The sequence below is a fragment of the Odocoileus virginianus genome, chromosome 1 (genome assembly GCF_023699985.2).
Source record: "Odocoileus virginianus isolate 20LAN1187 ecotype Illinois chromosome 1, Ovbor_1.2, whole genome shotgun sequence".
Lineage (NCBI taxonomy): Eukaryota > Metazoa > Chordata > Mammalia > Artiodactyla > Cervidae > Odocoileus > Odocoileus virginianus.
The window spans coordinates 14,871,438-14,883,896 of NC_069674.1; the positions used below are offsets into that span (position 1 = coordinate 14,871,438).

The window sequence follows — 12,459 nt, forward strand, 5'->3', positions numbered from 1 at the left end:
CAAAGCACTTGTTTTTAAAAATTGGAGGATAATTGCTTTGCAATTATGTGTTAGTTTCTGCTGTACCGCAACGTGAATATGTATATGTATATCCCTCCCTCTTACGCCTTCCTCCCACTCATCCTTTTTGTTTTAATGTTAATTTCTTAATTAGGACTTATAAAAGAGTAAATCTGTGATGCAATACAATTAAGAGGCAGGACTCACAATTTAATTAAATCTATAGACGTAATAGGTTGTAAATTATGTTGTAAGTTATTCTTGTAAATTATCCATAGGCAGAAGGTTTATAAGTCATGAGGGATTCAAAGATGATGAACAATATCCAAACATTACGTATAGATTAATGTTGCAATTTTCAGGTCACAAAAAGTATTACTTGTCATTTGTGTTCAATTTGAAAGAGATTCTTTGAGTTTTAAAAACATTTGTTTACGGATCATTAGGAGTGACTGCTGATTGCCATCAATCAGAAACAAGGAGGACTCACCCCTGAAATAAGAATGCAAACAAAATTTATTAAGAACTTGTCCATAATTTTCTCTTTTTATTTGGCTGTGCCGTGTGGCATATGGGGTCTTAGTCCCCCAACCAGGGATCAAACCCGTGCCCTCTGCATTGGGACTATCGAATCTTAACCACTGGACCACTAGGGAAGTCCCAATAACTTGTCTACAATTTTTATTACAGTGTTTAGCAAATTTTTCTTAAATCTACATACAGCTGAATACACCACCTCGAGTACTTATAAATTCTGTTGTTACATATCAGATTTTTCTGCTGCCACTCATTCAGTCCCCTTTAATGATAGATACCCCAGACTCATGACTAGTAAGTACTAGACCTTGATTATTTGGTTTGCTTCTTATAACCTGACACCCATAAACCAATGTATAAATCCCACCTCTTCTAGAGGTGGGAGTTCAACTGTTTTATACTGCTTGAAAAGTAAATCTGTTTTATTATTTCATAAACAGAGATGGTGAAGGAAATATAATTTTTCAATAGTTTTCTGTCCTTTCAGACTAAACATTCCCTGATTAACCCCACCAGATTAGATGTCTGTCCTATGAGTGGCCAGAGCTCTCTGCGTTTGTCTTCTACAGCGTGTTATGTTACAATTTTATATTTACTTGTTTATCCCACTCATGATGAGGACACTGAGCACACGTGATATGTCTTTTGCTCTTGTGTTCTTAGCGACGACCAGCTGGATGGAGCAGACACTCAACAATGAATTCATGTATGAAGAGGTAGATGGATGAATAAATACTTTTAATTTTTTCCAACCCCTCAGGCTAATGACAGGTACATATGCATACAGACACAGACATGCAACATTTTCCAGACTAAATAATTCTTAATAAGATGTTGCTTACCCTACCAGGTGTATCTTTTCCAACTGCAATGAAGCACGCCAGAACTCAGAACTCGAAACCATGATCTAATGCCCTGCATAGGTCTTTTAGTAAGTGGATTGGTATTTGAAACATGGGGGCTATGTCGGTAACATACCGAAGAGTTTTTTGATAGATCAAAACAATGACAAATCCAAAGCATTGTGATTATGGGCTAACTCTAAGCTCTAGGCCCCTGAAAGAAGAGTTTTAAATTACAGAAAAATTGAGACGATAGCAGTTACCAAGTTTCCCCTGTTATTAACATCCTCCACTTGTCCAATACATTTGCTACAATTAACAAACGGACATTGATGCATTATAATTGACTAAAGCTCATGGTTTATTCATATTTCCTTAGTTTTAACCTAATATCCCTTTTCTTTTCCAGAATCCCATCTAGGATACTACATTAGACTTGCTTTTATTTTTTAATTTTTTGGTGGAAAGGAAAGTTTGATTTATTTTGGATGCCAGCAATTGGGGGTGGGAAGAGAGGGATGGCAGACTCCTGTCCAAAGGCTGACTCCCCACACTGACAATCAGTGGGCAAGAGAGTTCTAGACTGAGGGAGGGGGGCTACATACAGAAATAGAACATTCAGCTGTGACAGTCATCTTGAAATTGGTCATGTGGTGGTGTGGTCAGCAGCATCTGGGTCATTTTAAGAACAGTTAAACTTCAATGAACGGCGGGTCTGTTCCCATGTCTCTGAGGCCAGTTCTCAGAACTGGCAGCTTCTCCATGGCTACAGTCTGGCCATCACGTAGTTAACTTCTCTGCCTGGTGAGGATTTAAATGACATTTAATTGTCATGTTTCCTTAGACGACTCTTGGCTGTGACATTTTCTCGGGTTTTTCTCGTTTTTCATGACCCTGACAGTTTTGGGGAGTACTGGTGAGGTACTTTGTAGAATGACCTTCTAATGGAATTTGTGTGTTTTTCATGATTAGACTGGGGCACAGTTGGAGCTTTTTGTAAGGAGATAATAGTCCAAAACAGTGGTTATCAACAGTTTGCTGCATCGTCGTTGTCCACATGTGGGGCACACGCCCACGAGTAACATCATCTCTCATTACACAAGGGATGGAGTGGTGGGAGCGCTAGGAGCATTTAGGAAACCTATTTTGTAAAAGGTGCCCCTCCCTATTCCTCTTTAGAAGGGTCAAATTTTCCCTCTTATTTCATAACCCTTTGGTTTGTAAAGCTTAAACAAACAAACAAAAAAATAGTCCCATAGCATTTTGATCTCTGAAAGACGGGTGTAACTCTAAAAAGTGTTATCCACTGCAAAAATATCATTTAACTTCTGAAAAGACTCAGGAGAGGTTATATTTTTAAACTTATGAAGACTTATAAAAATACAGATAAGTTGAAAGACTAGTACCATGAACATTCATACACATCTCATTACCTATATTCAACAATTGTTAATATTATCGGATTTGCTTCATTCATCTCCATCTTGCTTTTCCTTTTTTTTTTTTGCTGAACCTTTCAAAGCAAGTGCTGACATCATAATGCTTTACTTTTAAAGCCTTAGTTTTGTTGTTGTTGTTCAGTTGCTAAGTCGTGTCCGACTCTCTTCGACTCTGTGGACTGTAGCACGCCAGGCTTCCTAGTCCTTCACCATCTCCTGGAGTTTGCTCAAACTCACGTCCACTGAGTGGGTGATGCTATCCAACCATCTCATCCTCTGCTGCCCCCTTCTCCTTTTGCCTTCAATCCTTCCCAGCATCAGTCTTTTCCAATGAGTCGGCTCCTCCGCATCAGGTGGCCGAAGTATTGGAACTTCAGCATCAGTCCTTCCAATGAATATTCAGGGTTGATTTCCTTTAGGACTGACTTGTTTGATCTCCTTTTAGTCCAAAGGACTCTCAAAAGTCTCCTCTAGCATCACAGTTAGAAAGCATCAATATCTTAGCATATGTCTCCTAAAAATAAGGGCGTTCTTCTATAAAAGCACAATATTGTTCACACCAAAGAAAATGAATGTTTATTTAATGTTATCTACAGGTTGTACTAAGATATCCCCAAATACCCCTAACTATATTGTCTAGACTTTCTTTCAATCAGGATTAAAGTTCATAAATTACAGTTCTTTTCTTCTTTTTATTGAACTATAGTTGACTTATAATGTTTACTTTCAGGGGTACAGCAAAGTTATTCATTTTTTCTAATATTCTGTTTTTTCTTCAAGTATGGATAGTGTTTTGGAAACAAGCTCCTTCTTTTTCTGAATCTCTAAGAAGAAAAGTAAATATCCTCTAGGGAAAAAAGAATAGGCACTGACTGAAGGCCTGAGGAGCACACCAGTGATATGCAAATTAAATTTTTTGTATAGAAAGGAACATGGAAGAATCAGAGGTCAGAGAAGGTGGGTTTTGAAGAAAAAGGAAGGAGAGGGAATACTGAGGAAGGGACTAGCAGACATGGTCATGGAGATAGACCAGTATTGGTCGTAGAGAGAAGCAAAGTTGTCAGGCTGGAGCAAACATTTCTTATCAGAGAAATGAGGGTTTACAGATAAGTGCTGTATTAAAAAAAATCCACAAATGACTTACACTTGATATAAACGCTAAGTAAGATGTACAGTAGTTACGAAAGTGAAAGTCACTCAGTTGTGTCCAACTCTTTGTGACCCCATGGATTATACAGTTCATGGAATTCTCCAGGCCAGGATACTGGAGTGGGTAGCCTTTCTCTTCTCCAGGGGATCTTCCCAACCCAGGGATTGAACCCAGATCTCCCGCATTGAGGGCAGATTCTTTACCAGCTGAGCCACAAGGGAAGCCCAAGAATACTGGAGTGGGTAGCCTATCCCTTCTCCAGTGGATCTTCTTGACCCAGGAATCAAACCAGGGTCTCCTACATTGCAGGTGGATTATTTACCAACTGAGCTATCAGGAAAGCCCATGGTAGTTACTAGAGGACCCTCAAAGGAGAAAGGCTGAGGGAGTCCCATGTCAGTGCCAATCAATGCTGGCATGGAGCTGGGTGTCTCTCCTCAAGATATTTTCTTTCTGAAATTCTCTTCCCCCTTGTTTTCGGGATAATACTTTCCTAATCTTCCCTCCTAACTTTCTAGCTTCTCTTCCTTCAGTCCTACTATTATTAATAAACAAATAAAATAATTACAGATTATTATTGTTTAGTTGCTAAGTCATGTCTGAGTCTTTGTGACCCTATGGACTGTAGCCCATTACGCTCCTCTGTTCATGGGATTTCTTAAGCAAGAATGCTGGAGTGGGGTGCTATTTCCTTCTCCAGGGGATCTTCCCGACCCAGGGATCAAACCTGAGTTTCCAGCCTTAGCAGGCACATTCTTTACCACTGAGCCACACTCATAATTAACAGCTATATGGATTAGTATGTACCAGGAATTGTGACCTGCATTTTGTTATCTCATTTAATGCACTGAACTGTGTGAAATAGATATTCTTATCACGCCTTCAAATAAGAAAACTAAAGTCCAATAGCTAGTTGCCACAGAGATAGGAGACTATGGAATTCAAGCACATGCTCTTAATTATTAGGGATGGAGCTTGTCACTAAAATTTCAGCATCATTCAGAGGTCCAGCCTTCATCCCTTCCTTTTCAAGGTCCAATCTTTGTGTTTAAATTTCTTTAATCTTTCCTTACAGATCTATATGCCTTATAGTATTTATATTCTTGCAGATTTTTCTGATGTGCCTTTGAAACTAGCTGCATTTCCCACTGGAGACTCAACTAAGTAGGCCAGGTGAAAACACACAGAAGCGATGCTAGCTTCCTCACTGGATCCTCTCAGGAGTGAGTGTCTGATTTGTCCCATTGCTGACGTTCGTTGAAGTCTGAAAAGGTGGTGCTTGTTAGACTTCTCCACTGTCAAGTTACTTTAATTCTCTCTGTAGTTAGTAAGAGTTCTGTGAGTAGATACTTTGAAAGTATGTAAATATTCCAATCATTTTCAAACTTTCAATTTGTGTTGATTTACATCTGTATAGTTTCCTGTGCTATTCAATGGGTTTTAACACATTTTTTTGGTCCCAGATTTGGGACACAAAATTCCGTGTCCTTTTGACATGCCCCATCATTCTTGAACATATCCTTGTTTTCTGGCACAAATAGGGACTCTAGTCTCTTGTTTTACTTCTCTCCTCCAGTCCTGGAATCAGCCATCTGGCCAAGAAGAAAAATGAAGAGGAGAATAGTATTTAGAAACCAAGATCTGGGCTAGACGCCCTCATCATTGTGTTGTGTCCCGACTCTCTTGATGGACAGAGTATGCAAGGACTTATATACCTATATTTATTTCTAGAAATAGAAATAGATTGATACCTCCATTACCAGTTCACTACTACAAGTTTCAGTTTAGTTTTCTTTCCATATTTCTAACTCTCTTTCTCAACAGTGAGAAATTAGCTCCCATTTAAATTCCTTAATATATTTACTTACCAATCCTCTTGTACATAACCTATCTATGATCATCACTGCTGCCTCCTCCTCTGCTTGGCTACCCTCTCACTCCATCCACGCTGACATCCCAAGGCCAGGTGGTCCTCTAGCACCAAGAGCACCCCCATACCAGGCCACGTGCCTGTCTGAATGCCCTTCTCATCACGAACCAACATGACAGCTTCCACTGCCTCCCCTTCTGTGACAACACACATCTTCTACAGTGTACTCTTAAAAATACATGGTCTCTTCTGCTTGAGATAAAGTCTCTGTGAGGTAGTTAAGAAAGATATTATTATCCATAATTTTTCTTCGAAGAGATCTTCAAAATCTAATTCAAGAGAAAACAGAGTGACCCGCTCAAAGTCACACAGCTTCGACAAAACAGGATTTGAATGTAAGGCTCTTCACTACCCCAATCCAGGATGCCTCTAAATTTATGCCGAAATTACAGTGACTTTTCTTTTTTCACTGGCAGAAACAGGTTTCCAACTCATTCATTCTATGGTAACTTCCAGGTGTTTCTTTTCATGCAAAATATGAGACAAGCAATGGTGTGGTAGAAAAAGGACTGGTTGCAGAATCAAGAAACTTAAAACTTTAGTTCAAGCCCAGATCTGAGACTTTAAGCAAGTTAAGTGCTTTCCTCAATTATAAAAAGGTTAGACTAGGTATCAGTGATTCTCTGCCTTGGGCTGAGTGAGAAGGCAGCTACAGGATTTTTTTTTGTTTGTTTTTTAAATCAATGATAGACATGCCTTCGAAATGTAGCTGTGAACATCTGTTCCCATAATTCCTATATATATATATAATTTTATTGAAGTATAGTTAATTTACAATGTTCTATAATTCTTAACATCCCTTCCAACTCGCCTCAATTATGATACCAAGGCAATCCATTTCTATTGGATGTGTTAGCTGTTTTTATTATGTCTCATCCTTCATTCAAAAATACTTATTAATGGCCTATCATCTGCCAAGTCCCATATTATCGTTTTTCTAATAGTCCCTTTCCGACGTGTCACTGTCACTTAGAATTTTATTCCTGTTTTCCAAACTTGGAACTCATCTAAGTATTCGCATCTAAGTCGTGCTGTTTATAAGCACTCCAGATTCCTCTCCGGTCCTTTCTCCACCCACCACATTTCAAGACTGGTTCCTCTGGGCTCCCAGACATTAAATGAATTCCTCTTGGGAACAACCTCCTTCACCTACCAGTGGCTCCATCAAAAACTGCATTCCTGGCTTGGTCGGTGGGAATTCGGGTGGGACGTTTTTGGAACTTTGAATGACTCCCTAGCATACTCCTGCCCCTCAGCAGGACTTAAGCAGATCGCTGTGCTGTGCTCGGACCCGCGGAGGTTAATTGATTTAAGATACTCCCGGGGTCGGGAGGTGGCCCCGGTGGGGCTCTAATTTCCTCGGGTCCAGGGCCAGGGCACAGACGTAGCGCGCCGCTTTCCACTGCGCAGGAACTTCCCCGGCCTCCGCGGTCACTCAGAAATGCCGGAGCCGGCCGTTCGCACGCACCCGCCGCCTTCCTCCCGGGGCCGCGCGCCCCGCGCCGCCGCGCGTGTCCTCAGGGAGCCTCTGCTTCCCTCCGCCTCCCCCGCCCCGCGTGCCCTTCAGCGCGTCTCCCTCCGCCCGGCCGACGCGAGCGGAGCGGGCGCGCGCGCCGGGCGGCAGAACGACGTGCGCGACACGCGCGGCCCCGCGCGGAGCGCCGGAAGGAGCCGGGCTCGGTCCCCGCGCGGCGTGCGCGCGCCGCCGCTCGCCGCCCGCCCCCTCCGGGCCCGGCTGCGGCCTCGCGCGCGCGCACTGAGGCGCCGCCGCCGCCGCCGCCGCCGCCGCGGCTGCTGCTCCGGCTGCTGCAGGAGGCGGCGCTGGCTGGCGGCTGCGCTCGCTCCAGTCTGCAAGCGGAGCAGCGAGCGAGCGTGTGTGTGTGTGTTTTTTAAAGATGGCCGGAGCGGCGGCGGCGGTGGCCGCGGGAGCAGCAGCTGGAGCCGCCGCGGCAGCCGTGTCGGTGGCGGCTCCGGGCCGGGCCTCGGCAGCCCCGCCGCCCCCGCCGGTGTACTGTGTGTGCCGGCAGCCGTACGACGTGAACCGCTTCATGATCGAGTGCGATATCTGCAAGGACTGGTTCCACGGCAGGTAAATAAACCCCCTCCAGCCCCGCCGCCGCCGCCGCCGGCCACCGGCCAACCGCCGCCGTCGCCGCGCCGGCCGCCTGCGCCGCTGGCCGCCGCGCGGCACCGAGCGCCGAGGGGCCCGGGTGCCGAGCCCCCCGGCCCGGGCAGCGGGGCGCGCGGGGCCCCGGGCTCGCCGGGCGCCCAGCGGGCTTAGAGGGGGCTGGTGGGATCGCCCGGCCGGCCGAAGAGTCGCCACAACAAACGGGAACAAAGGGGACCGGCCGAGAAGTTGGCAGGGGGGGTACCGGGGAGAGGGGACGCGGCCGGGGCAGGCGCCAGCGGAGGCGGCGGTCGGAGCGCCGGCCCGGCCCGGCCCGCCGCGCCCGCAGCCCGGCCGCCGCCCCGCCCGGCCGGGGCTCCCGGCCCGGAGTCGCCACCCGGCCGGCCGCCCTGCCCGACCGGCCGCCGCTCCTCCCTTCCGGGCGGCGAGCCGCCGGCCCCGGCCCGGGGGTCTCCAGAAATTGCCCTCCTCGCCTCCGCCGCTCGCCCGCCCGCGGGTCGCGGTCGCGCCCCCTTCCCTGGGCTTTTTATCAAACTTCCTCGGCCGCGGGGCGCTGGGACGGGGGCGTCGGCAGCGCTGGCCCGGCGGGGCTCCAGCGGAGTAAACAGAGCAACAGATGAGGAGGCACTTGCGGGGACTCGAGAGAGATGCCAGTCGGAAGTTCGGGCCGGGGGTCCCGGGCGGGGCGGCGGGGCGGCTCGGGTCTCGGCCCCCAGCCGCCGGAGCGGCTCAGCCCGTCCCGGCGGGGGTGGAGCGGATGGAGTGGGCAGCGGGGCCCCGAGGGACAGCCTCGCGCCCCAATCCCCCGCGGCCGCCCCCGCGTCGCGGCTCAAACTTTGTTACAAAGAGTGAAACGTCCCCAATCGCCCGAGGGGACGGCGACCGGGGGCTGGCGATCCGGGGGCCAGCGCCCGGGGGGCCTGGAGCGGGCGAACTTTGGCCGGCCGGTGGGGACTTCGGGGCGGGTGGCGGGGGCGGCTAGCGTCGCCTTCTGCCTCGGCCGCCGCCTGTGTCTCGGGTTTGACGTTTGTGAGAGCTCGGGCCGCCCCCGCCGCCGAGCCGCCGACTCGTGTGTTTTGTAATCAAAGTGTGAGGCTAATAAAGGGCGGCGCCACAGCCTCTTGACTCCGGCGTGGGAGGGATTCGCAGGCATTTAAACAAAGAAACTAGTTGAGGTTGGGCTCCCCAAGTCCTTATTTGGGTGTTGTGGCAAGGCCTGCGGTCACTTTTAGGTGAAGCAGGTTTCCCGAGCCCCGTTTCGGGGTGTTTCTGGGCGAGAGTACGCTCGCGGGTAATAGCAGATATGGTGACTGTGATTGTAGGAAGTGTCCTTTGATTGACAGCAGGACATTTAAATACAGCCTCCACTCCCCCCCCTCCCCAATTTTGCAGAAACACTACGCGACCAGGCCAGATGTCTTAGTCTCCCTCTACTGGTCCTGGGAGAGAAAACCAGTTCACTTACAGCGTTGCTGTCAGTGTTGAGCGCTAGGTACACTTAGTTTTACTTAATTTTCAAGTACAGCTAGTTTTACTTGATCCGTTTTCAGGTTGCCTAATTCTGACAGCAACAGCAGAAGGAGAGTAAAACCAACAAATTGTCGACGTAAAAGTAAGACAGCGTCCTTGCTTTGTGTGGCAGATCCTCTTCACAGTCTATGCTGGGAGTGTTATTATAGCCGTGCCGCTTGTAATCAAAAACAAATCCTCTAAAGTTCTTTTTCGTTACTTGGAACCGATGCTTTTCCTATATTTTGGTTGTACGTAAAACTGAAATTGGAAGATACAAGCCTTGCCAGTTCTATCTCTATATCCTCTATTCCCGTCATATGCAACCAGAATAGAGATGATCCAGAAATCTAGGTTCCGTGCAGAATAAATCCCGAATCCCTGGTGATTATGCAGACTTATTTTTTCAAAGAACTGTTTTAGCTTCATAAGAAATTTATCCTATTGTACAATGTAGAAGTTTGCTAGGTTAATAAATTTTAGACTGGAATTTTATTTATCTTAATTTAGGTAACACTATAACCGTGAAAAGCTGCAGGTAGTTTATGAGAACTCTTGTTAATACATTTAAGTATTAAATTTGTAAACAGAAAAGGTTGAAGGGAAAACAGAGGGCGTGTATGAAGGAGGGAGAGCAGGAGTGTGGGCTGCTTTGTCATATGAATTTGTGTGACTTTGTATCTGTGGAGGTGATTTTGAAAAATGTTTTTTTTTGAACCCAGGGCTTTTTTGACCAGCAACCCTTGAGAACTTAATATGATTCAGATGTCAAAAGTTAGAAAATTTAGTGATACATAATGCCCTACGGTGCAAAAGCAGTATCTTATTAGCAAGTTTAACTCTGAAATAATGGTAATTTGGGGTCCGTATGTTTTTCTTGTAATCAATATTTATTCCATTTATTGTACCACAAATGAATGGTTTAGTGAACACAGTAAAATGTTCTTATGTATTAATTATTAAACAGATGTCATTTGCTTATGTGAGAATTGGCCCCTAAAATACCATGGTGTATCTTTAATCCTGGAGAAGAAAAGGGCAACCCACTCCAGTAGTCTTGCCTGGAGAATCCCATGGGCAGAGGAGCCTCATGGGCTACAGTCCTCGGGGTCACAGGAGTGGAGCATGACTGAGCACCTAGGCTTACCTTCCTGTCTTCAATCCCCATGCTCAACTTTCCTTTGGTTTCCAGGGATGGTCCATCTGCAGAAGAGAAAGAAAGCATAGGAGAGTGGATACACAGAGTTATCTCTACCTGGATAACTTCTTGATACTTTTATTTTTTCAAGTAGAAAAAATTTTTTAATCTCAAGGAGTCAGTGAATTTTGGTATAAATTTGGGTTTACTCTGTCTGGAGTTCCTGGCATCTGGAAATCCAAAAAGGTTTTGCCGTAAATTATCCTGACTGGGAAGACCTTCCTTGAAGCTTTTTAGTCAGGCATGAGGTCAGATGGAACCAGCTTCCTCCAAGTTTGAGGCTTTTGAACTTTGATTGCATCCTTAGTGTTTAGGAATCCTGTTCTTCAAGTCTACCTAAGTCTTTTCTGTAAGTAAGAGGGAAAAAGAATATGGGTCCAGGGAGGAAAAGAATATGGGTTCAGGGTACAACTGATAATTGATACCCTGGGGGTGGTGAGCTGAGGAATTAACAGGACTTTCCTGGGCAGGTTCTTTCCAACCTGGAGACGGAGTTCTTAGAGTCCTTAGTGGAAGTAAGACAATGGAGAACTTTCTTGACAATGCCCTTCCCCCTAATCTCTAGGCTAGATGTCTTTCCATAGTGCTTTTGTATCATCCTATGCAGAATTGCATCATTGCCCTAATTTAGTTGTATTATAAAGTCTTTTCTCTCCTTATTGTGATGTAAATATCTTTATTTACTAGTCTTGTTAGTCACATATTCATTTTAACATTTAAGTTATAGGCATGTACTTTTAAAAATAAAACTGGAAAAAATAAAACTAGGAATTTATGCATTCTACTGTTTCCTATCATTTATAAATGTTTACTTTTTCCTATCTTTAATGTTCTTGAAAAACATTTTCAGTGGCTGCACAGAGGTTAATTTCATGGAAGTACAATGCATTTAGAAATCATTCCCCTCTTGTTAGTTTTTTACTTTGTTTATGACTTCTTGTATTTCCTAATGATGGATGGTCGACAGCCTTCTAAACAATTGTGAACATTTCTAATCATTTCCTTAGAATAAATCAAATGAGTTAACACATGTAAAACACTTAGAAGATGATCTGAGCCATGTAAATACTCAATAAGAAACTTCCTTGAAGTAGAATGGTTAGTCACAGGGCATAGATATTTTTAGGCTTCTTGTGGCTATTGCCAGATTGTCTTCCAGAAAGGTTATTTCAGTTTATACTCTTACCCATTGCCCACTTGTATTTTCCTGGATTCTCACTAAGGTATTATTATTAACCATTACTACCCCCCTCCCCCCCAAAAATCCTCAAACAAAAAATGTTGCCATTCTGCAGATAATTGAATATTTTCACCAAATGACATACCCATGAACCCAGAAAACCATTCATGGCAGCACTGTTCTATTATCCCCAAATGGGAACAGCTTAAATATCATCAATACTTAATTGTTTAAATTGTGGCATACTCATGGAATGCTACTTAACCTTAAAGAAGGACTGTGCTCCTGATGTGTGCAATGACGTGGGTGGATCTCATGGATATAAAGTTGAACAAAGGAAGACAGGCATGAAAGCATATACTATTTGGTTCTACTTCTGTGAAGTTCAAGTGCAGGCATAATTGGCTGATAGAAGTCAGACTAGTACTCACCTCTCCAGGGGTGTTTCCTGAGAGGAGGCGGAAGGGAGCTTCCAAGGTGCAGGAAATATTCTGTATCTTGGTCATGTGTGTATACAGGTGGAGAGGTTCACTGATCTGCATACAC

General features: G+C 45.2%; 1 protein-coding gene and 1 long non-coding RNA gene across 2 annotated transcripts in view; one reads left to right on the forward strand and one right to left on the reverse strand.

Annotated features, from left to right (window-relative positions):
• Positions 1–1,256: 1,256 nt before the first annotated feature.
• Positions 1,257–7,401, reverse strand: LOC139034325 (uncharacterized). The gene is made up of 2 exons (XR_011486743.1): positions 7,052–7,401; positions 1,257–5,560 (listed from the first exon to the last, which is right to left on the reverse strand). It is a non-coding gene; the product is annotated as an uncharacterized lncRNA (long non-coding RNA).
• Positions 7,402–7,696: 295 nt separating this feature from the next.
• Positions 7,697–12,459, forward strand: part of KDM7A (lysine demethylase 7A) — a 72,578-nt gene continuing 67,815 nt past the window's right edge. The window contains exon 1 of the mRNA XM_070464968.1: positions 7,697–7,987. Coding sequence (XP_070321069.1) covers positions 7,794–7,987 — 194 coding nt within the window. The 5' untranslated portion in view covers positions 7,697–7,793. The remainder of the gene's footprint in view (positions 7,988–12,459) is intronic.